The sequence below is a fragment of the Ceratosolen solmsi genome, unplaced genomic scaffold (assembly GCF_000503995.2).
Source record: "Ceratosolen solmsi marchali unplaced genomic scaffold, CerSol_1.0 scaffold29, whole genome shotgun sequence".
Taxonomy (NCBI): Eukaryota; Metazoa; Arthropoda; class Insecta; order Hymenoptera; family Agaonidae; genus Ceratosolen; species Ceratosolen solmsi.
The window spans coordinates 4891163-4914353 of NW_011948417.1; the positions used below are offsets into that span (position 1 = coordinate 4891163).

The 23191-nt window shown below is 28.5% G+C and overlaps 1 protein-coding gene across 1 annotated transcript; it reads left to right on the forward strand.

The window, feature by feature from the left end:
* Positions 1 to 524: 524 nt before the first annotated feature.
* On the forward strand, positions 525 to 22688 carry LOC105359701 (tyrosine-protein kinase transmembrane receptor Ror). Its single transcript, XM_011496349.1, has 9 exons — positions 525 to 636; positions 17448 to 17666; positions 17808 to 17896; positions 18106 to 18246; positions 18502 to 18664; positions 19304 to 19584; positions 20636 to 20809; positions 21618 to 21776; positions 22293 to 22688. The coding sequence occupies exons 1-9, from the start codon at positions 582 to 584 to the stop codon at positions 22584 to 22586; spliced, it is 1575 nt and encodes a 524-aa protein (XP_011494651.1). The 5' UTR covers positions 525 to 581; the 3' UTR covers positions 22587 to 22688.
* The last annotated feature ends 503 nt before the right edge of the window (positions 22689 to 23191 follow it).

A 23191-nucleotide genomic window follows, 5' to 3' on the forward strand; every position in this document is an offset into this window, starting at 1 on the left:
TGGTGGCTGCCGTTCCCTCCTCCTCCTCCTCCGCCGCCCCCTCCTCCTCCTCCTCCTCCTCCTCCTTCTCCTCCTCTCGCGCGCGTTGCTCTCCCGCAAAACCCCAGCGTCCTTTTAGCCTCGCTGCCTCATCTTTACTTAGATCGGCGAGCCGACCACCGCTGACGTACTTCCGTATTCAAGTAGCGAACGCACCCACGGAGAACGGGAATCACCAGGGTTCCTCGAGTCCCAATAGGCTCTAAGGATTTCTTCGCTCCCCGTAACCGGATTAATGTCCTCTCAATATCCCGCGAGTTAATGAAGTGCGCTGTGACATGTTTACTTGGGCAATTGTAGCCTAAACTTGTTGGATCATCCGAAACTCTAAAGCTCTGGAAGCCTATGATTAATGTGCGTTGGATGGTGCCGCGATTCCCATGTGCCTGGGCGAATGCTTCTGTGGGTAGTTAAGGAGACACGAAAGATGCCGGTAGTCGAAGTACTAGGATCGATAGACTTTTGAACCGGGAGACGGTGGATATCAGCAGGGAATGGTAGAATGTCCAGTGATTAGATGAACGTATAGTTCACGTTGTAATATGGACTGGCAACGATTGTCCAGAAGAGGACTCACTTCCAAGGAATTACACTCAGGTAGGAGATCGTTCATTTCATTTGAGTTGAAATTTAATTTGCGCGTTATGAGGCAAAAACTGCTTGTTTTAATAAATAAATGAAGTGAAATATAGTGTGTCAAGTGCTAGAGGCCGAGTTGGCATTTCTTTTAACTAAATTCAAAGAAATGTTATTAATTTTTGTCGTTAAAAAAAAGTTTCACACATGACAATACATTAGATTGGTATTGATTTAAATCTAGAGAATTTTTTATCTTTTAATTCAAAATTGATTTCCGCTTTAACGATTTATAATTGGTTTCCATAACTATATGATAGAATATAAATGTATTATTAATTGAGTGTAATGGTTCAACAATTTATAAAATTAATTGACAAATTTTTCGAAATCTTAGTTTAATATAGAAACTTGTATATTTCGTAGAAATAAAAATCCTAGATTAGCAGTTATCTGGTACATAATATTATGTGATATTTTGTAGAAAGGTAGTATATTTATTGGTTCAAAAACCTTTTGCATCGAGGAATCATATATCTTTCAGATAGTTGCAATTAATCACTTTGTTAGCAGCCGTATAATAAATTATTCATTAGTCACTCACCAGAGGGTTATTTTTATAAATTATTGAAGCTTTCTTTTTCTTTTTTTTTTTTTTCTCTTTTTGTTTTTGTTTTTTTTTTTTTTTGTTTTTTGTTATTTTTTTTGTTTTTGTTTTGTTTTTTTTTTGTTTTTAATGCTTAATACTATATTATCATAATACTAATGTAAAATTTATAGAAAATAATTATTATTTACTGGTGGACTCCCACAGTATTAAAATTTATTTATCAAGTTGAACGGATATTATAGTTGTATTAGGAACTTTATAACAATGTACTATATACGGATGATATTATGGAATTTATGAACAATAAAATTTTTATTTTATTACACTGTTTTTAAGCAAATGCAGTTAACAATTTCATCAAATATTAATTTGAAGAAAATATTATTATTTCCAAGTATATTTGGAGCAATTATAAATTTTATTTCAATGATATGAATTTTTCGACGCTATTGAAAGTAAAGTAGTGCTTTTATGAAATAAATGTCTTATTAAAAAGCTTTAAATTAACTAGCATTCTAATATCGAATACTGTATGCCATTCGTAATTATATTTCAATGAACATAAACATTACAATAATATCAATTTCATCGAGTTTAATGAGAGTCGCGAACTTTTAATCGACATCACATTAATTTCATATTCATTCAAATAATAATACGTTAATAGAATAATCAAGTCGGCTTTCATTACATTGTGATGTATTCGATACTTCGTATTAATTGTTAAAAGGGTAAAGCGTAAAGCATAGGTACGGGCTATACGCCCACTCATTATTATTATACTTCGCGTGTATGACAGAAATAATTTTCGAAAACTCAAATTGATTGTTTTGTTGTCAGAAACGTTAAATATTGCCTATTTACTAAAAGTCATTACATCTTAAAATAATTATTTTTTTCGTTTAGAAATATGAGCTGCAAAATTATATTCTCTTTGAAACACGAATAATATGGGGGTATTGGATGTATCGGTTGCATAATCAACATATAATGTACTTGTGATTAATTTAAATTATACAATTAGTTTTCAATGTAAATAATTTACATTGGTTAATTACAATTTCTTTCACAATTAAATATTAAATAATAAATAATAAAGTTTTTTTCTTTTTTTTTTTTTTTCTTTTTTTTTTTGAATAAATAGGCATTTTTAACTGCCTTGTTAAATTCTCGAAATACTGCAAAGGTTTAAAATAACTGATTCGCGTCTAAAGTGATTTGAAAGAAAGTCCTCTTATTTCTTCTCTTTGAATATGTAAAAGCTCACTGATAGTCGGCTTTAAAGCTTTCTTGTCGAGCTGGTAATTGATTTAGCTTTCAATTTGGCGAAAGTGCCGTTATTACCAAGTGATTGCCAAAGTATAAAGACGGAAAAGATTATCCTTACCATGTCGTTATTCACAATAAGGCATCATTACGATGAAATAACGCAAAAATCTCATTTACTTTAAACTGGCTTCCTAACCCTTGATTTACCCTTTTTTTACCTTGTATTTTTTTTTTTTTTTTTTATATAATGAAACTCGATTACTCGACCCTTTCTCACCATGGTGAGAATATATGCTTTTAATAGTTAATCGTGAAACGAGCTAGCATTCGCAGTTAAATTGTAAAATAAATTAGTTTTTATTCATTGTAAATTTATAGAACAACGATAGGTAGAATAATAGATGGAATAATATGATAAAGACGGTGAATTTCGCATATTCATCGCCACATATTCATATAGAATTGTCCTTAAATATATATAAGCTCAGAATTCCAATTAAATTAAAGAAAATATATATATAATATAGATTTGATGAAATTAAAGTATTTTGCCAAGGTAAGTACATTAATGATTACACAAGACATAATTCTTTTTAATCGAATAAATCCTTAAGAAGTGGGTCTGTTGTAAAATAAGCATCGATTATGCGATTTAAATTGAACTAAATTAAAGAACAATTGTTTTACGTTATTCTTTATTTTACATTAAAATTTTTATTTCGCAATTGAATATTATAAAAGACAATTATTTACTTTATATTATCTTTATGAGCTTAAGAATTTTTAAAAAGACTGTTTATAAAGTTAAAAGAAATACTAATACAATACTCTAACTTTCTAATATTTTATTGCATAATCTTTTAGGTTATTAATTTTTTTTTGTTTTTTTTTTTTTACTTTTTTTTTTTTATTTTGCATTTATTCAACTTCACGGGACTGAAATTATCAACGATTTAAAAATATTTTCATCTTTTCAATGAATTTAACGAAGAATGAATTTTAATGAAGTATTTAAATTAATTTACTATTGATATTCTATAAAAAAAAAAAAAAAAAACAAAATAAAAAAGTGCGAAAACGAGGTTATCCATGCGAAGTAATTTTTCCTATTACAATTTAAGTACATAAATTTTTTATTTTCACATAAAATCATGCCAAATTAATAATGCAAAATAAGGTTATTATATAACGGATATATTTAACAGATAAATTGTATATCGAAAGCAATTGTACATAAAACCAGCGTCGATTAATCATATCGGTAATTACATCAAAATTTGCTAATCGGTCGGTCACTCAAAGGAACTTATGAAATCCAATGCAGGTATTTAAAAATCGAAAAGCTCATGTAATGGATGACACGCACATGGCTACGTAACAATTTTTTAGAATTGCCTATTTGGTGGGGCATAATTTGATTTTAAATTTCAGAAGGTACAATAAATACGTTTGTTTTTCGCATAAGATAAATCTCGGCATACAATCACCAATATACTCTCAATAGATCAAATAAACCTTCCTCATTGTATGTTAAACGGCGCGAATTCGATACCGAGGAAAGGAAAGAAACAAGCAGAGAGAAAAAAAGAAAGAATGCAATTTCCCTCGCGGCTGCAGCGCAAGTACCGTTGAATAAATCTGCATCCGTTCAATGCGCGATTCAAGTGCATCTGCGCGCATGGATTCCTACTGACGGGCAGTCCTGCCTCTCGACGAGTTATGCTCGTCGATTTGTCTTCCGTCACCCTAGCCACCTACTACAATAAATAAGCCAAGTCCGATGCTCGGGGCTGCGTGTGCACCGCTGCACGCCGAGCTTCGAATTTCCAGCACGCGATACATTTTCCCCGTGACGTGTCTCGTGTGCGCGCAAATTATAGCTCGACGTCGTCAACTAAGATACAAAGTAACGTGCAACGGGAGTGAGCGGCGAACGAACCTGGCCATTAGAGATCCTGCGGGAGAATAAAGCGAACAATACGAGAAATTTACAGTGCTTTGTAGCGATATTGTTGTCAGTTGGACAATGGAATAGTAAGTTAGAAACGCGTCAAATTCAAAATTAATTTCAAATATACTTTTCGATACTTTATACAACGCACCACGACAGAGACCCGTCGAAGTTTTTGCTTAAATAATTGCTTCTTCTCTACCCATTCCCTCAACCCTCTACCGAGTAATAATCAAGTACGATGTTATGGTATTATGTCTTAACGATAATTTAACTATAAATAGCAGTAAAACAATAATTTACAATTATAACATTAATTTTTCTATAAAACAGCCTGAAATTTATTGAGAGCAACATTTGGTTATATTGTTTGATCCTTTATCAAGGACGTAAATCGTTCTGATTGTTAATTTCGCTCGAAAGAGCTACTATATATAATTATTTATTTATTTATTTATTTATTTATTTATTTATCGTCATACATAATGCTATTAAACTGACAATTATTTTATTAAATTAACAAAAGTAAACTATGAATATTCATAATGAAATTGTTTTAAAATTCAAATTATAGATTCAAGTAAAGTAAAAGAAAATACATTTAATAAATGAGAAAACTAAAACAAAATCATATTTAAAGTTAAGAATTAAATTTTTTATTCGAATTACAATTAAACTACATTTAAAGCTCTATTAATCAATTTTACATAAGGCTATTACCGCTGAATACATATTTCAAAAGCACTACCAATACACCTTGAATGCAATTACTCCGCGTGTCACATAATTTCCCATACATATTAAATTATCAATAATTAAACATATTCACGAAATAGTCATTATTCATACGCATACCTATAAAGAAATAATTAAAAATACTAAGTTTCTATTAGAATTGTATGCTTCAAAAGACATATATATATATATATATATATATAATAATAATAATGGATACAATTATTATAATCAAATATTTGTATAAAGTGAAATTGCTAGTATATGCAGCTAACATATTCTTGTAGGATATAATTCAGCATAATTTATAAATAAATCGCTATCATTTCTGCTCTCATTTAACGTCAGTCGTTAGATTCGAATGTAAGTTGGAAAATTAATTATTAAAGGGTAAGAGTACATAATGTTTCTGAAAAGCAATTTAATGACAATCTTCAAAATTAAAACAATTCAAATGAAAATGATAATAAAAAATTCAACTATCATTGAAGATTCGTAGAAATAAAGTAATTATGTTTAATATATACGAGACAACAAGTAACAATATTGCATGAAAAATAGTGTACAATATAAGGAAAATAAGGAATAAATAAAGGAATAAATGAATAAATAAATAAAGGAATAAATAATAAATACAAATAAGGAAAAAATATTTTTTATAAATTTATCCTAAACATTTATTCGATTCTAAATGCCAGCAAATAATAAATAAAATACGCATCTTAAAGTATTGTATTGCTATTAGAAGTTTTTCAACGCTAAGCATGTAGATTCAATAATATTTCTGTATCTTCGCACGATTAGAAATTTTTATCAAAGCGTACGAGATATTTTCTTACAACTCAATACCACGTAACTTCTTAACCGCATTTAACTGCAATTTCATTTAATGCATTTACTCTTTAAAATATATGAAATATAAATGTATTGATCGATTCGGTAATAGAAATTGAGCATACCAATAGAAAGTATAGAAACAACCAAAAGTTTAATTCCAAAAGAGCCAAACACTCTTACATTATTTCAAATATTCCAAAACGTTATAATTGATGATCATTTTTCGTATTATAATAATTTTTGCTCGACACCGTCTAGGCAAAGTTTGCGTACTCAAACGTTCAAGTGGCCTTCATCTCAATATCCTCTTACCGATCCGCAAAAATTAGCCGTATGTAAGCCGCGACGAGTTGAGTGGGGAGGGGAGAGGGGTGAGGGGGATAAGAGACCGAGTTTTTTCTATATTCGTGTGTATTCCAGAAGTTTAAATGCGTGTCATCGCACAACGGCGGTGTTAAAAGACGAGGAACAATCGCTTGAGTTATATTCCGGAAGCGAGTGGCGCTACTTATGCGCACCGGCCCACCCATCGCTGTTGCTCCCGCGCGCACAATGAGCACAAGTGTGGCATTCGGGAAGTCTCAGCGATTGAAAGCCGCGTATTGTGCGACGCCCGCACCCACGTAACGATATTTGATTATTCCTTATGTCGACCCACCCGAAACAGCATCTTTACACGCGGCCTATCGGGACAGTCGAGCTCGACTATCTCCCCGAGGCTGTTGATGGCTAAGCACTTTTGAACCTCGTGCACGCAGCAACTTCTTGCTCTCTTTCCTAATCTCCGCGTCCTCCCTTCGTCCCTCCCTCACTAAGCCAACCCCGTCCCGAGCCCCTCTGCCGCTGCTCCGTCATCGTCAACGCCACTCCACTCTCTCAACTTGTCTATTTAAATTTATCGCATATATTATCGGCTCTTTTGACTTTTCTATTTCATCTCTTTGCTTTATTTTTCGGATACTTAAGCGACTGTCTCTCCATTACCATTGGAATTATTTATATGTATGAATCTCCATGAATTTTAATGACTCTGCAGAAAAATTTATGATGATGATACTTGAATTTTTCATTTACCTATGCTCTGCCCACTGCATTACGCTGCCACGGACATGATTTAGGATTTCTGAGATTTTACATTGCATTTAGGCATGTATATGTTTTTGTATAATAATATTCATAAAATGAACAGTCTAGAGTATTATTATATTATTATTATATTGTGTCAGAGCTGCGCAAAATGGGCTTATGGTGCCACGTCATTATGTCTTATATCCGCATAATTTTTATGACAAAACTTCGGAAAAAAAAAAGAAGAAAAAAACACCTACCATATAAACTCTTTTGATCATTGAAACGTAAATAAGATGTTTTTTTCTTCTTCGCCTAGGCATTACAAGTCTTAAATATAGATATTAATGGCATTGTCAATAGAATCGAATAATTCTGAATAAATTTTCAAACGGTAGATTGCAAGCGTTCGAAAAGTTGTGTTAATTAACAAAAACAAAACAAAAAAAACAAAAAAAAAAGGGTATGCAAAATGCCTTATAAGAATAATTGATTATGATTGTTCCATAGTGTATGTATGATAAGCTAAACGTTAAAAACCAACCTGACTTTAATATTAAATTTCGACTTTACCTTATTGTTATTTTCTTTTGTTTTGTTTTGTTTTGTTTTTGTTTTGTTTTTGTTTTATTATATTTTTTCCATACAAAATTATTAGTTACGAAATTCATAATAAGTATGTATGCAATAATTGTAAAGCATATTGACACGCATTGGCATTTATTTTTTAACGAAACATTAAAAGATACGACGTCTGTATATTATTATTCAACGTATTTAATTCAAATGTTTTGAATCGTAGATATTATAATCCCCATTTCTTATCAAGCGCATACGAAAAATCAATAAATCAGTATTTCACTTGTGTACATTCTCAAAGCAAAAATGAATAATTTACTTAGAAGAATATTGAAATAAGAAGTGGCAAACAATTCAGAATAGATTACGACCTTACAATATTGATAAAAGAAGGGAAAAATTTCAACTTATTATCTAAAACTTAAGCATTTAATGACAGCTTTGTCCACATTAACGTGATAATTGGATTTAAAATTCTAAGCGAGCAATAATACTCAATTGCAGCATAATTAGCAGAGCAAAGCACCAGCCGCCCCCGGATTGCTTACACAACCACGCATAAAATATCGCGAGAATTTGTAAAAGAGGACAACGCCGATGAAAGTAATGAAAAGTGAAGAATTCGGTAGATGCTTATAAGGGCCTTCTTCGACGACCAGTAGAAGCGTAGCGAAGCGTAAAGGGAAGCGTCAGCTCCACGTTAGCAGCGACGGCCCGCGAAAAAGGCGCAAAAAAAAAAAAAAAAAAAAAAAAAAAAAATCCCTAGTCAAGCAGCCACAAACCGTATATAATTGGCCAACGGTGCACGCATTTATTTATGCCCGTTGCGTCTTACGCAAGCAGCGTATGTACGTTTCCAAGCGGGTAATCTAATCCGATCTCTCGTCCTATCTGCTCATTTATAAAGTCTCGGCAGCAGCACAGTGCTCGCTTTGTATGGCCACGAGTTGCCTCGGCGCACAGTCTCACCGCGCATGTCCGTAGATTTTCGTCGAGGGATGGTCATTGCGCCTCCGTACTTGTTTCAGCAGGTACGCGTACTTGATCGCACCTCATTGATCTTGGATAATGGCCCAAGGGGTAGAAGAGATCCTGTTCCCTCGTTTTTTCTATTGCCACGCAATCATGGTGAAAACGCACGCTTGCATTATGGATTTTTCATTGGGATAAAGTTTTGCGATCGCTATTGCGATTATTTAGTGAAACGAGGAGACAATTGACTGCAGTATAATACCACTATATCGCAATGCACGAAGCTAACGACCTCCGTCTCCTCGAGTTACCTTGAGAACATAACTAAATAAATTACTCTCTGCCCAATAGAAGATAGAAAGAGAAAAGAGGATCCTGCTATTCGATGATCAGCCAGCGTCAGGATAATAAGCCGGATAATTCGCAAGTACAAATGAAAGATAGTTTGCTACGTTGATAAATGATTCTTCATACGCATAAAATAGATAGTTTAATTGTCTTATGCTAATTTTACTTGGCAAAATTTATACATTATATAGGCAATTGTAGAAATACTTTGACCGTTATATCTTAGCTTACGCGTCGAAACAAAGTATTTTCACTTCACGTACGAGAATGAAAATTCCAATAAGAGACGCAGATTTAAAGTGAAATAATAAAAATCACTCGATTCCAAACGATCAAGTTATATAGATATTATAGATTATATAGATAATTTGTATTATTTATCGTAAAATGATATGAAAGTTGACCTTGACTTTTTACGTTAAACAGTTGGGAATATATGCAATATGAAAATTGAATGAATTCAGTTTGTTTGAAAATAGACTGGCAACGGCTCTTTCAAAACTTTCGTATCTATTAAATAGCAAAAAAGACTTCATTTTAGATTTCAAAAAATATCGCTAATTCTAAACAGTGTAATTCATTTGTTTATTTACGAATTATAAATGTTTTACTAATACCGTTTAGTTGATAATAAGTAGTTTGAGATACTTTGAATATAAGAGTAAAGTGCCTTTATTATTATATTTCGCGATATATTATATAAATAAAATATGTTTTTACATCGCGTAAAGTTTCTTTTTCGATTTTACAAATATTCAATGAAATTGTTAAGGAAAGCATTTCGCACAAATTCAAATTAGAATCATTCGGTAGAAATACTTGCTATTAACTTTTAAGTAAGTGTCACTTAAAATTTAGTACTCAAAGTTGCATTCATAATTATATGATTCATTACATTGTACACTAACCATATATTATTCTTACACCTACTTTAAATAAGACTTGGAATCGTTAAATTAATCATTATACGATCATAGTTTATGTTAGTAAAATAAAAATACCCAGAGGTTTTCAAAGCTTTCAAAGGTACTACAGGACAAAGATAATAAATCAAAGAAAACAGAAAATTTCAAATTTTTATTCCAATGTAATTCTAATATACATGTGCAATATCTATTTAAGTCTACGTGTGTCATGTGCAAGATAAATAACTTCATAAATTATTATGAAAATTATCGTTTTTCAAAATTTTTATTTTGTTTTAAACATTAACTTACTCATATTAGTTATTCTAACTCGCTGCTATTTAAATGATCAAATATCATAAAATTTCAACTTTTAATCATTCCTGAAATAATAATATTCATAATTATTAAATGGGTACTACTTTTGAAAGATATTTGTAAAAAGTAAACCTATCTTTCCCTCAGAATTTAATAACTTTTATTTAACATACATACATACATACATACATACATACATACATACATACATACATACATACATACATACATACATACATACATACATACATACATACATACATACATACATACATACATACATACATATATATATATATATAATGTTTGATCAAATACATTTTAATCGCTTCGCTTCATAATTGACCAAAAATTTCATAAAGACTTCAGTTTCAAAACTTAAATCTACATAAATAATATATTCCTCGTATTTATAAAATAACTTGTTGACGAGTCTTCCATGATGAGTGTAAAAGAGTGTATCGAACTTCCAGTACATTTGACACGATATCTTATCGAAAGGTCGGGCTTTAACGATCGCGGGTAAGATAAAACGGAGCAAAAGAAAATTAGTTGCCTCTTTTTTACTTTTCTTTCAAACGTAAATCCTTACCATAGATCGCTTAATAATGTGAGAAAATAAATTCCAGAGTTGGAGGAAATTTAACAACTTTATCTTAGTTAAAAATTCACTCGTGTATGATAAATTTTTATTTATCTATTTTGTGATAAATGACTTTTCAGGGACTGCCTGAAAGAAAATAGTTTTCAAATAAATGGAAATATAAGATAATAAGACACTTTTAATGCATAAATAACTAAATATCGACAAAACTTAATAATATATTATTTTAGAAATAAAAATAATAATTATGCACATCTAAAAGACATTTAGAGATCTTGAAATAATTGCATAAGTGATTATATTATTTGTACAATTCTTTTTAATTTTTAAAATACACGGATTGCTATGCATGTATTGTATAATTCATTTATCAACGTTTATGTATTTAAAATATCATTCAATCTATTGAATTTCACTTTCCACTAATAATAAAATTGCAGTTCATATATATATATATATATATATATATATATTTCTCAATATATACGGAAAATTAAGTCACGTAATAAAATAACTTAATCTTTCATCACAAAAGGAATATTTTTAAAACGATTATAAATACAACTACATTCTAATGAAAGTGTATTATTAAAATAATTGGATATTAAGAGTAACTTAAACTTAAACTTGAAGTGCACCTCTGCTAGGAAATGGATGTAACCACGTTAATAGAATTAATTATTATCATGTGCTACCGCACCGACTCCACCATGTAAAGTCGTAGTGAAATCCTGATCATGGTAAACCTGCCTGACACACAGGGAACTTCGTTGTCGGGGTCAACTGACCGTTCCGATAACGCTCTGACCAATTACGAGCTCTTTTTAAACTGAATGCCGTCTCTGTGAATGTGTGCCCCGAGAGGCTGCGATGGTGGGGGGATGCCCTTTGACGTCGGCCTCCCTGTCATCCCTTCTTCCGTACAGCCTTCATGAGAAATGTAGCAACCGTCGTCTCTTGTAGCTTGCCTGAAATCATATAATGAAGATAAAAAGATATATACCGCTTCTTTTTTTCTTCTTCTTCTTCTTCGTATACTTCTACTTCTTACTTATCAATAACGCAAATGCTTAAAAATCATATCAAAAGAATATATTCTAAAGACACATTTTTGGAAGTGATATTCTTTATCTGATAATGTTACGAAGCTCTATCGAAAATTCAAATTGAAATAATTTGAAGAACTGTTAAAATAGAATTACACACACACACACGCGCGCGCGCGCGCGCGCGCGTATATATATATATATATATATATATATATATATATATATAATGAAAGTTAAAAAGCTGTAAAGGACTACCGTGTATGAGAGAATGAATGCAAGAGAAAGTAAGGAAACAGGCCGATAAAGTAAAGTAAAAACGAGAGGAGGAAAGAAGGAAAATAAAAAGAAAGAATATAAAAAAAAAACAAAAAAATAGGAAGAATAATGGACAGTTGCTGCAATCAACTTCCCTCTGTTCATAAGCGTTGCGTTAAAAAAATAAATGCACATTGGTTTTACAAAGTATCGTAATCGACTCGGATGTCAATTTAACACTTTATGGATAAAATTTTTATCAATATTGTTAGCTATGAACGGAACTTTCTATTTTATGCAACTGAATAATTTTGTCTAATAGATATATAATGTTGAAATGTAAAAAGCATAGGAGATATTATGATGCGTAGGCCGTCTGTAAATATGTAAAATCGTAGCTTGTCAATTTATAATTTTTTTATTTCTCAACGAATTCATTAAGATATGTTTTATGTAAAACACAATTAATTAGTTATAACATAAATTAATTACATGATAACTCAAAGAATTTTTGAAAATATCGTTTATAATTCCAAATAATAGTCAAATTATTAATTTTCCTATATTTTCTGAAGAGAAAAATAATAAAGATAAACATATCCAAGGAAATCCATAAAATTAATAAAGAATTAACATCATTATTACGGTTAATAATTAAAGTATATTTTTATAAATACAAAACTAATTTTCATTTTTATATTATAAAAATAAGGTTTCAATAAAAATTTTAGACGACGAACAGAGTGACAAATTCTAAATTCCATCTATAAATATTTATCCATCAATATATATACATATATATATATATATATATATATATATATATATATATATATATATATATATTGAAAGTTAAAAAGCTGTAAAGGACTACCGTGTATGAGAGAATGAATGCAAGAGAAAGTAAGGAAACAGGCCGATAAAGTAAAGTAAAAACGAGAGGAGGAAAGAAGGAAAATAAAAAGAAAGAATATAAAAAAAAAACAAAAAAATAGGAAGAATAATGGACAGTTGCTGCAATCAACTTCCCTCTGTTCATAAGCGTTGCGTTAAAAAAATAAATGCACATTGGTTTTACAAAGTATCGTAATCGACTCGGATGTCAATTTAACACTTTATGGATAAAATTTTTATCAATATTGTTAGCTATGAACGGAACTTTCTATTTTATGCAACTGAATAATTTTGTCTAATAGATATATAATGTTGAAATGTAAAAAGCATAGGAGATATTATGATGCGTAGGCCGTCTGTAAATATGTAAAATCGTAGCTTGTCAATTTATAATTTTTTTATTTCTCAACGAATTCATTAAGATATGTTTTATGTAAAACACAATTAATTAGTTATAACATAAATTAATTACATGATAACTCAAAGAATTTTTGAAAATATCGTTTATAATTCCAAATAATAGTCAAATTATTAATTTTCCTATATTTTCTGAAGAGAAAAATAATAAAGATAAACATATCCAAGGAAATCCATAAAATTAATAAAGAATTAACATCATTATTACGGTTAATAATTAAAGTATATTTTTATAAATACAAAACTAATTTTCATTTTTATATTATAAAAATAAGGTTTCAATAAAAATTTTAGACGACGAACAGAGTGACAAATTCTAAATTCCATCTATAAATATTTATCCATCAATATATATACATATATATATATATATATATATATATATATATATATATATATATATATATATATATATTTTATCAAAAATTAATTTAATAAAAAATTTTAATTTTGTTAAGATTATAATTAATATAAAAATTGAAGTTACCAACAGTGTACAGTAAGCTTTATTGCTATAAAGCAGCACATTTATCTATACAATTTTATTCGAATGTATTATCGAAAAGGTTTATTGTTTAAGTTTTTATATACCGTTTAGGTCAAATTACTGTAAAATGACACTTGTGAAAGTTTAAAAATCAATATAACATTAATTTCTAATTACACGTCGTATAATTTACTCAATCGGGCATAAACGGAAATTTGCAACGTGTCATTAGGTTATTTCTAAATTGTACCGAGCATTTTCAAATATTTAATTAAGAAAATTCGATTTATTAATTATTTTAATGTTGTTATTTAACCAGTATGCACTAATTAAATAAAACTTGAAATTTTTCTCATAATTTCAAAAGCAAATGAGCTAATAATTGACTAAATTTTGTGAATAAACACCGTAATAAAAGAAAATTGATAGAAATAATATTATTAAATACTATTTCTTTATATTTTTAATATTGTCAATTTGTTGTAAATATAGGAAACAAAAAAATTATGAATGAAATGTAAATACTTTAATAAATAGCATATTTACTAATTCTTGTATAACTTAATTGTATATATTAGATGTAATATATACATAAAAGTTTTAAACATCTATTGTTAAAACTATTAATAACAATTTTCAAAATTTTCATAGAATATTTTTCAAATTAACACAAACATTTTAGTGATAACACTAAAATATGTATTTGTATCGAATTTTTAAACATGTGCTATTAAAATGATATCGTTACATCACAACACTTACGTATGACCTGACTATCGCTTAGAGAGAATTGATTTGGTTATGTTAGAAAGTACCGAACTTATAAGATTGATTCTTATTTTTAATAAATAATAAATTGATACGTATATAGTAATAATAATATGCATATTTAATGTCACTCTCGATTGAAAATTTTAAATAACATAAGCAATATGGCCGGGCAGGCTTATGGAATTTATTCTTCAAAATTAAAAGGAAAACTTTCATACTTTAATATCATTACTAAATATTTTAACATATTGATGAAAATGAAAAACTAATTAATCTTTAAGAATTACTATTGTGATTTGGACAAAAAAAAAAAAAAAAAAAAAAAAAAAAAAAAAAAAAAATAATAAAAAAAATTGTAACAACTAACAATTGGCCTTAAAAAATTTAACTCGTACATGACATACTAATGAGATGAAAAATTATTTATATAATATTTTTTATTATTAAAAATAATTTCTATAAAATTTTATATTTTGGAAATAACAGTTGAGAATTATGAATTGAAAGCCATGTACTATTAACGTTCAATGTAATATAAATTAATTTGCAAAGTATTTAATTAAAAATCTAACTTTTCAAAAATATAATTCATTATGTTTTAATGCACATTAAATATAACAAAAATAAACAAATAATTCATCGATGTAAATGTTAAGTGATTAAATAAATGAACAAAGTATAAATGATATAAAAATAAAATAATATGTTTCAACAAATTTAAAGAATTTATAATAAGGATTTATTATAAAAAAAATACCTCAAAATTAATGATATTTTAATAATTATGACCGAAAAATAACAATATCTCATAAAATATTGTCAGATTACATAAACATTTAAGGTAATTTGAATCATAGATATAATTTTTAATTGTCATTTTTTAGACTCTCCTGGAATGTTTAATAAAACATAAAAGAAGTAAATATATAATAAAGTAAATTATGAGTAAATAAATTTTATAAATAAGTTTTAATAAATTCATCGATTTTTATGAAATAAACACGTAAAAATACAGTTGAGTTGAGTGGAAAAAAAAAAAAAAAAAAAAAAAAAAAAAAATTTTTGACATTAATAATAATAATAGATATTAATTTATGTTTAAGTAGCTTAATGCAATATTTATACATCCTTATACAATTTAATATTGTAATTTTATCGGTTTTTATTTGAACAAAGAATTTGTAATAAAACAATGAAATTATTGTTGGACTCGAGTCAATTTAAATGTGTTATTAATTTTCTATGAAATTATGGCTTGCCAATTTCAGATATAAATTATTCATTCAAGAGCAAAAAAAAAAAAAAAAAGAAAAAAATTGATAATTTCAGTTATAATTAAATAGTCTTTATAAAATCATGAAAAATTCAATCAATAATTACATACTTACTCCTTATAGTGCGCAATCTAGAGCAATATTTGCATTTTAAGGGCAACGTCAAAATACGAAATTTAATGACTTAGCTAAATGTTCGTTTGGATCGCAATTACGTTGGCATGAAATAAAATTGGCGCTCTATATCCTTCATTAACTGGTGCACGTTGTATTATCAACTCCGCGACGTTTATAGAATGCAAAATATCACTTGTTATTATATAATGAGTACCGAGGAATTTCATTCCAACATGTTAATTTCTCAAGGGAGTGCAAGCCGTGTGTTTAACGCCAGTGTATAATTAAAATAGATACAGAGATAATTAAAAGGAGCAGAAATTCTAAAATAAGAAAATAAAATGTAAATATAATTATTTTTGTATCGTTATATTATAAAAGGAAAATTGCAACTAATTTTTAAATCGGTAATCGCTTTGTGCTCGACTAGCTTTATGTACTAAAACGACACTTGGCTATCACTTAACGAGCCGTTACGAGAGAAATATCAAGTGAATCCCTACGCTGAGATTCTGCCGAGACGCTTGAAGTGAATGTGCACTTAACTGCAGGCACTTTTCTCTTCCGACTCGATGTTTGCCCACGTGGGCAAGAATAACAATCGTCGATCGAGGCCAAATAAACGTCTGAATTTTGAAATTCATATCACTACAAATATCTCTCCCATGAACATTTGTAAACAACTAGTAGAGAATTATTTAGAAACAACCTTATTTGCTTTATTCTCGGCTTCTTTTTCTTCATTAATTTAGCTTTAAAAAAAAAAAAAAAAAAAAAAAACAATGAATTAAAAACGAAACAAATTCAGGAAAATAAAAAGCTTTAAATAATATCAGCAATATTAAAGATGAAATTTTTTATAAAAAAAAATTTTATTTCACATTTTATTCCATGACGGATTTTTGGTAAATAATGTTTTCATATGAATTTGGCAGAAATAAATAGTTAGTCACTCATACAAATATGTCAAAATATTATGGAAGCCTACTTTCTCTCAGTTTCTTTTTATCTAATTGATTCCATTGCCATTCAATTATTATTAATAATATCACGCATATTTACCGATATTATAAAATATTTTAAAAATTAAAGAAGCGCATCATTTCGATTAACGAACTGATTTTTATTTTAAAGCTCATTCGATCGTAACGATGCAGCAAAATTGTACGATATTTTTATATCGTTTATCGCGAATAATATTAAAAGATTTAATATATCTATTTAATATAATTAACCGATATTGCGGTTAAGATTTCGGATTTAAAAATTTCATAATTATACGTTAATCCATAAGTCGGTTATTAAATCAATGTTGTTAGTTGTTCATTGACGCTAATAATATTAGCCACGTATTATTGTGTGATAATTTCAGGTTTTCCAATGACGGATGTAATACAAGAGTCCGAAGATTTATTGGAAAGATTGCAGCCGATAGCCCGAATCGCACAAATCATGAATTGCTCCGGCCAACCGCACATATGCGGTACCGAGGCCGCCTGTCAAGAAGCCGAAGACTCAACTTCCAGATGTATTTGTCCACACGATAAATCACCGCCTACCGCTGATCTTAAATGCCCAAATCGCGTAATTGGTAAATACCATCTACACTGCTTTCTATGCCAATTCCGAAAGATCACAAGTCGCCGCTGAATTCATAATCATTACGATAAACATACGACGTCATTACGATATGACGGATAATACAAGTTTATGTTATTTTATTGTATTTTAGTTCCACTGACACCTAAGCCTATACACAATATAATACCTCCCAGTGGCAATGTGACAAATACTACAACTATACTTCCAGAGCCCGAGCAGGTAATAAGAGATGAAAAATTTAAATAATCATTACATAATATTAATGATGTAACTTATTAACAAATTACCACATGTATTTTCTCAGACGATATTACTGTTATCGGCATATATTTATAAATTACGAATAAAGTTATAAAAGCAATTGAGTGAAGTGAAATTAAATGAAACTAATTCGTCACAAATCAAATTCAACAAAATTATATTTCCAGGTTGAACGCCTGGAGCCTAGATTGCCTGAAGTCACTGGTATCGTAATAGGTTGCGTTTTAGTCTTGGCAATAGTGATTGGATTAATTTACTATTACAAACGACGCAGTTTCAACGCCAAATCAAAACGCGGCGATCTTGAAGTAAGAGCAATAAGCAATCATTAATTAATCATTACATATTATTGATAATAGAGGGAACAACTTAAAGCTGCACATTAAATGATTAATCGTTATTTTGCGCGATTGATTAGATTAATAGTTGACAAGTTTAAATGTCTTTTATACATTACACAGTTATACTAAGATTTTTTCTTCTTCTTCTTCAATAGTTTCTTATTTTCAAAATTACATATTCTTTCTCACTTTCTTTAATGGACATGAACTTTACTAATTTAGGCGTCACCGATGAACTTGAAAACAAGTCTCTTATTGGCTAACAAATACACACCAAATCCACAATATTTTACATGCGATTCGCCTGAAGTTCCAATTTTACAAAGAGATTCACTAGTTTTTCTTCAACACATCGGTGAAGGTTGCTTTGGAAAAGTATATAAAGGTACAAAAAAACTTCATCAAAATGCTTACATTATTAAATAAGTTGTCCTTATTTAAGTTTTAATAAATAATTCATTAAAATCGTTGAATGTTAAAAAAAAAAAATCAAGAGATAATTATACATTTCTGCGATTCTAGTGAAAACATTTGAAATACGTACTGGCTTAAATTCACTGTAATCTTGAACATTTTGAAAGCACTTGGAAGAAAAGTTAAATATAGTACAATAAATATTTTATGTAAAATTTCTAATATAAACTTGTGAACTTATAACGAAATAGGAGTATAATTTTAGATGATTTTGTACGTTTGTTTTTTTATTTGAGTACAACATATGTTAATACTTCTTCTTCTTTATATTGTTATTATATATAAACTTTCAAGTTTTATAAATAATTTTGTATGAAACTTTATTAAAATTTTAATTGCTAATAAATTAATCGATAATATTCCTTATGAAAGAAAATTATTAAAAGAATTTTTTGTTTGCACTGCAAAATATTTCTTATAAGGCTATAATAATATCCTATTATTTGCTAATTATTTTAATAAACTGTAAACTCGTTAGTATTCGTTACGAGGGACATTATGGTATATTCCAATCCATCGTTCGCGCATAAATATTTTTCTCTTTTTACAGGTAAGCTTATCAACGAAGACACGACCGAGATTGTAGCGATCAAAGTGCTGAAGGATAGCGCGAGTCGCGCAGCCGAAGAAGATTTCATGCGCGAAGTGGATATAATGTCAACGTTTCGCCATGACAACATTCTTTCACTCGTTGGTGTTGTTTTACGCGACACCTCTAATAGCCCTTGGATGGTCTTTGAGTTCATGCCCTACGGTGACCTGGCCGAGGTACTAAGAGCCAATTCACCGACACTGCGAACACCGACACCGGGTCTACAGCCATTGACTAAGGTTCATGATTTACGTGCTCTAAATTATTAAAACAACAGACTTGGTACTAATTTATCAATTAATAAAAACATTAATACACTAGTCAACAATAATTCTTTTATATGAGTTTCAATCCGATTCTCAAATTAAGAATATTGCTCAACTTTACGCAACTCAATGATTAAATAAGATAGCTAAATATCTTCCGTAAATAATAAAAACAATCTTAGTTAATAAAAGTAATGTATTAATGATAATAATAATAATAAAAGTAAAGGTAGGAATATTCTCGATAAATAATTATAAAGACATAGTTTATAAATACATTATATGAGAATGCTTATTCTTAAAATTGTTCTAAAAATTTGTCATTAGTAATTAGGATTTATTATAAAATATACATTTCTTTTTACAATTAAAGAAGATAAATTTATTAATGAATATAATGCTAATAAATATATATATATATATATATATATATATATATATATATATATATATATTTCAGTAGCGAATAATTATTATTACGTTTACAATTAGATATTTCAAACTTGACAACTTGAATTTTCATTCCTATGACGTAAATTATTATTGGAAATTATGTCTTAAAAATAATTAATTATACACTCAGCGTCCGAGATGAATGTTTTTTGCTATTGACTATAAATAAAATTAATTTTATAGTCATTAAATCAAAGAATTACCCGAGCGCTTGAATGCAATTAAATAAAGCCAATATATTACAAGAATTAAGAAGGTAATAAATTTTTTCGCAACTAATTTGACCTGATAAGGTAAAAATATATAATTATCGAATGAATATTCTCGCAGAGTTTGTACGAAACGTATGATAGATTTAATGAAATAGATTCTTCGAACGCCAAGTTCTCCGCAATATTTTTTTATCTCGTTTTTTTTTTATTTTTTTTTTTTATTTTTTTTATTTTTATTTTATTTTTTATTTATTTTTTTGTATTTTTTTTTGTTTTCTATTAACAGACATAATTTTGTTTTTTAAAATTTTTTATATTTCGTATTAATGTCTTTTGTATTCAACATGTCGTGGATGCAGGATTCCCTTCATTGGATAACCATACAGATAGCATCAGGAATGACGTATCTCTCAGCACAAAGATTCGTTCATCGAGATTTAGCATGCAGAAACTGCTTGGTTGGCTCTGGTCTTGTCGTGAAAATTGCCGATTTCGGAATGTCACGTGACATTTATACCTGCGATTATTACAGGGTAATTCTGATTTTCTCCATTATAATTTCTTTTAGATTTCTATGAGTCTAGATCCGTAATTGATAATATCAACGTAACGTATGAATTATATGAATATTTTTAATTAAAATTCAATGATAATTGTATTTATTTATCACTTTCTTTTTCAGCCATTTTCACCAATATTTGATATTTTAAGCGAACAAGTTTATTATTCTTATACTATTTGCATTTTATAACATTTTATAATATTAAATGTATTATATACAAATAATCGAATTTATAAATTATATATAAAAATTCTTTTTAAAATAATGCAATTAAAGCACAAAACATTTTTTGTCTATGTTATTTAAACTATAAATATTTCCACTGAAAAAGAATGATTTTAATGATACATAAAATAATTTTAAAATATTAAAATTGAATGAAACATTAAAAATCAACAATACTTTTATTCAAATATAAGCATAATAAAACATATAAGGAAATTACTTATAAGAAAATATAAAATAAGTAAGATTGTGATAAGATGGTGATTTTAAATATTTAAAATTGTTAATGCATATTGATAATAATTTTAAAAAATCTTATCTTTATTAATTGACAATAATATTATTTTGAAATTTCTATTAAATATATAATTAAATTTATTTACCGCGTGATCATTCATAAAATATTAATAAAATTATTAGCAAATTTTAGTTATTTAAATATTTCTAAATGTTATTTCAAATGACATAATTTAATGGGACTAACTTTAATAATTATTTAATCTATAATATTGAACATTTAATGATAATTAGAAAACTTTCACATTTCTTTTTAGATTGGTGGCTCAAGATTATTGCCAGTACGATGGATGTCACCAGAAAGTGTAATGTATGGCAGATTTACTCTGGAAAGTGACGTTTGGAGCTTTGGAGTAGTTTTGTGGGAAGTTTACTCTTTTGGAAAACAACCGTATTATGGGCATAATAACGATGAGGTGCGAAGAAATGCTAAAATTATATATATTTATACATAAATTAGTTTTTAGTATGTTTGAAACTTAAATATATGATAAACTCAATTGAGAAATTATTTCTTGTTATATAAAATATTACAATTTTTATACTTTAATCGCTCTATAGTTACTGATAATTTTTCAAGTTTATAATAATCAAAAGTACACCATTTATTCATTTTTATTATTATTAATGTTATCACTATTATTATTAAAAACAAACAAACGAAGAAAAAAAAACAAAAAACAAAAAACAAAAAACAAAAAACAAAACAAAAAAATAGAAAAAAGTAAAGATTATTATTCTTCTTGTTGTTATAATTTTTGTTGCAATAAAATAAATATTTTAATATTTGTAATATAGGATAAAGCACAATGATAATAATATCTTTTAATTAATTCAATCTCCTTACTTCTTTGCAATCGTCTGAGAATATTAAAATTCAACGTTCAATGCTTTATCAAAATTATAAGAAAATACTTTAATCATAATTTTAGGTAATGAAGCTGATCCTTGAAGGTATAATGCTAATACCTCCAGAGGATTGTCCACCCTATGTGTGTCAGATAATGCGGGACTGCTGGAAAACAGAGCCACGTGACCGTTTGCGCTTTGTCGATATCTTGGAGAAGCTTGAAAAAGCTCAGGAGAAGCCCACTCAAATTGGTTCATTACCCAGGCCACCCCAGGGTCCAGTTACGATACGCGCTCCAGATGTCCTTGATCCTGACGGTTACCTGCTACCATCCCCAGCAGCGTTACATGAATATTTGCAGCCATTGCCAATGTAAATCGCTAGAGTTTTCCTGACTCGGGCTTAGCGTAAAGTAAGACTATCCATTTGTTTACGACTATTGCTCGTTATATGTAAATAAGTTCAATCGTTACTAGATTTCTTCCATATACCGGACGATATATACACACGGTAAAAAAAAAAAAAAAAAAAAAAAAAAAAAAAAAAAAGAAGGAAATGTCACTTAAATAACAACTTTTAGAAAATCTTCTTACCTATTAACTCAATGATAGTAAAATTCAAGTAAATTAGTATTTCCAATTATATAGTGAATGAATTAAATCTTGATTATATAGGAGGTAAAATTTGACTTTTTGTTTATTTCCAATGCTAAAATCAAATTTATTAATGATCTGATTTATAAGATATCTGATTTCACAATGAATATGCCTATTAATAAAACTCCAGAGTAATACTAATTTTCTTGTATTAAAGAAATAGCTCGTTCACTGTAAAAATTCTTTCAATTAAAGAATCTCAAATAGTACAAGACCTTTTCGATAAACAAATGGTATTATATTGTAAAACGTGGCGTTGAATGAAATTCATTCGTTAACTAAGTTGGAAATCGTCGATTATAGTCGACTCTGACAGAAATCGTTC

Bases quoted from the DNA above. Each gene is read 5' to 3' on its own strand.
- LOC105359701 (XM_011496349.1), top strand. From the start codon at position 582: ATGGACTGGCAACGATTGTCCAGAAGAGGACTCACTTCCAAGGAATTA. The intron at 637-17,447 runs GTAGGAGATCGT...TGATAATTTCAG, and splicing joins TTCCAAGGAATTACACTCAG to GTTTTCCAATGACGGATGTA. The intron at 18,247-18,501 runs GTAAGAGCAATA...TTACTAATTTAG, and splicing joins CAAAACGCGGCGATCTTGAA to GCGTCACCGATGAACTTGAA.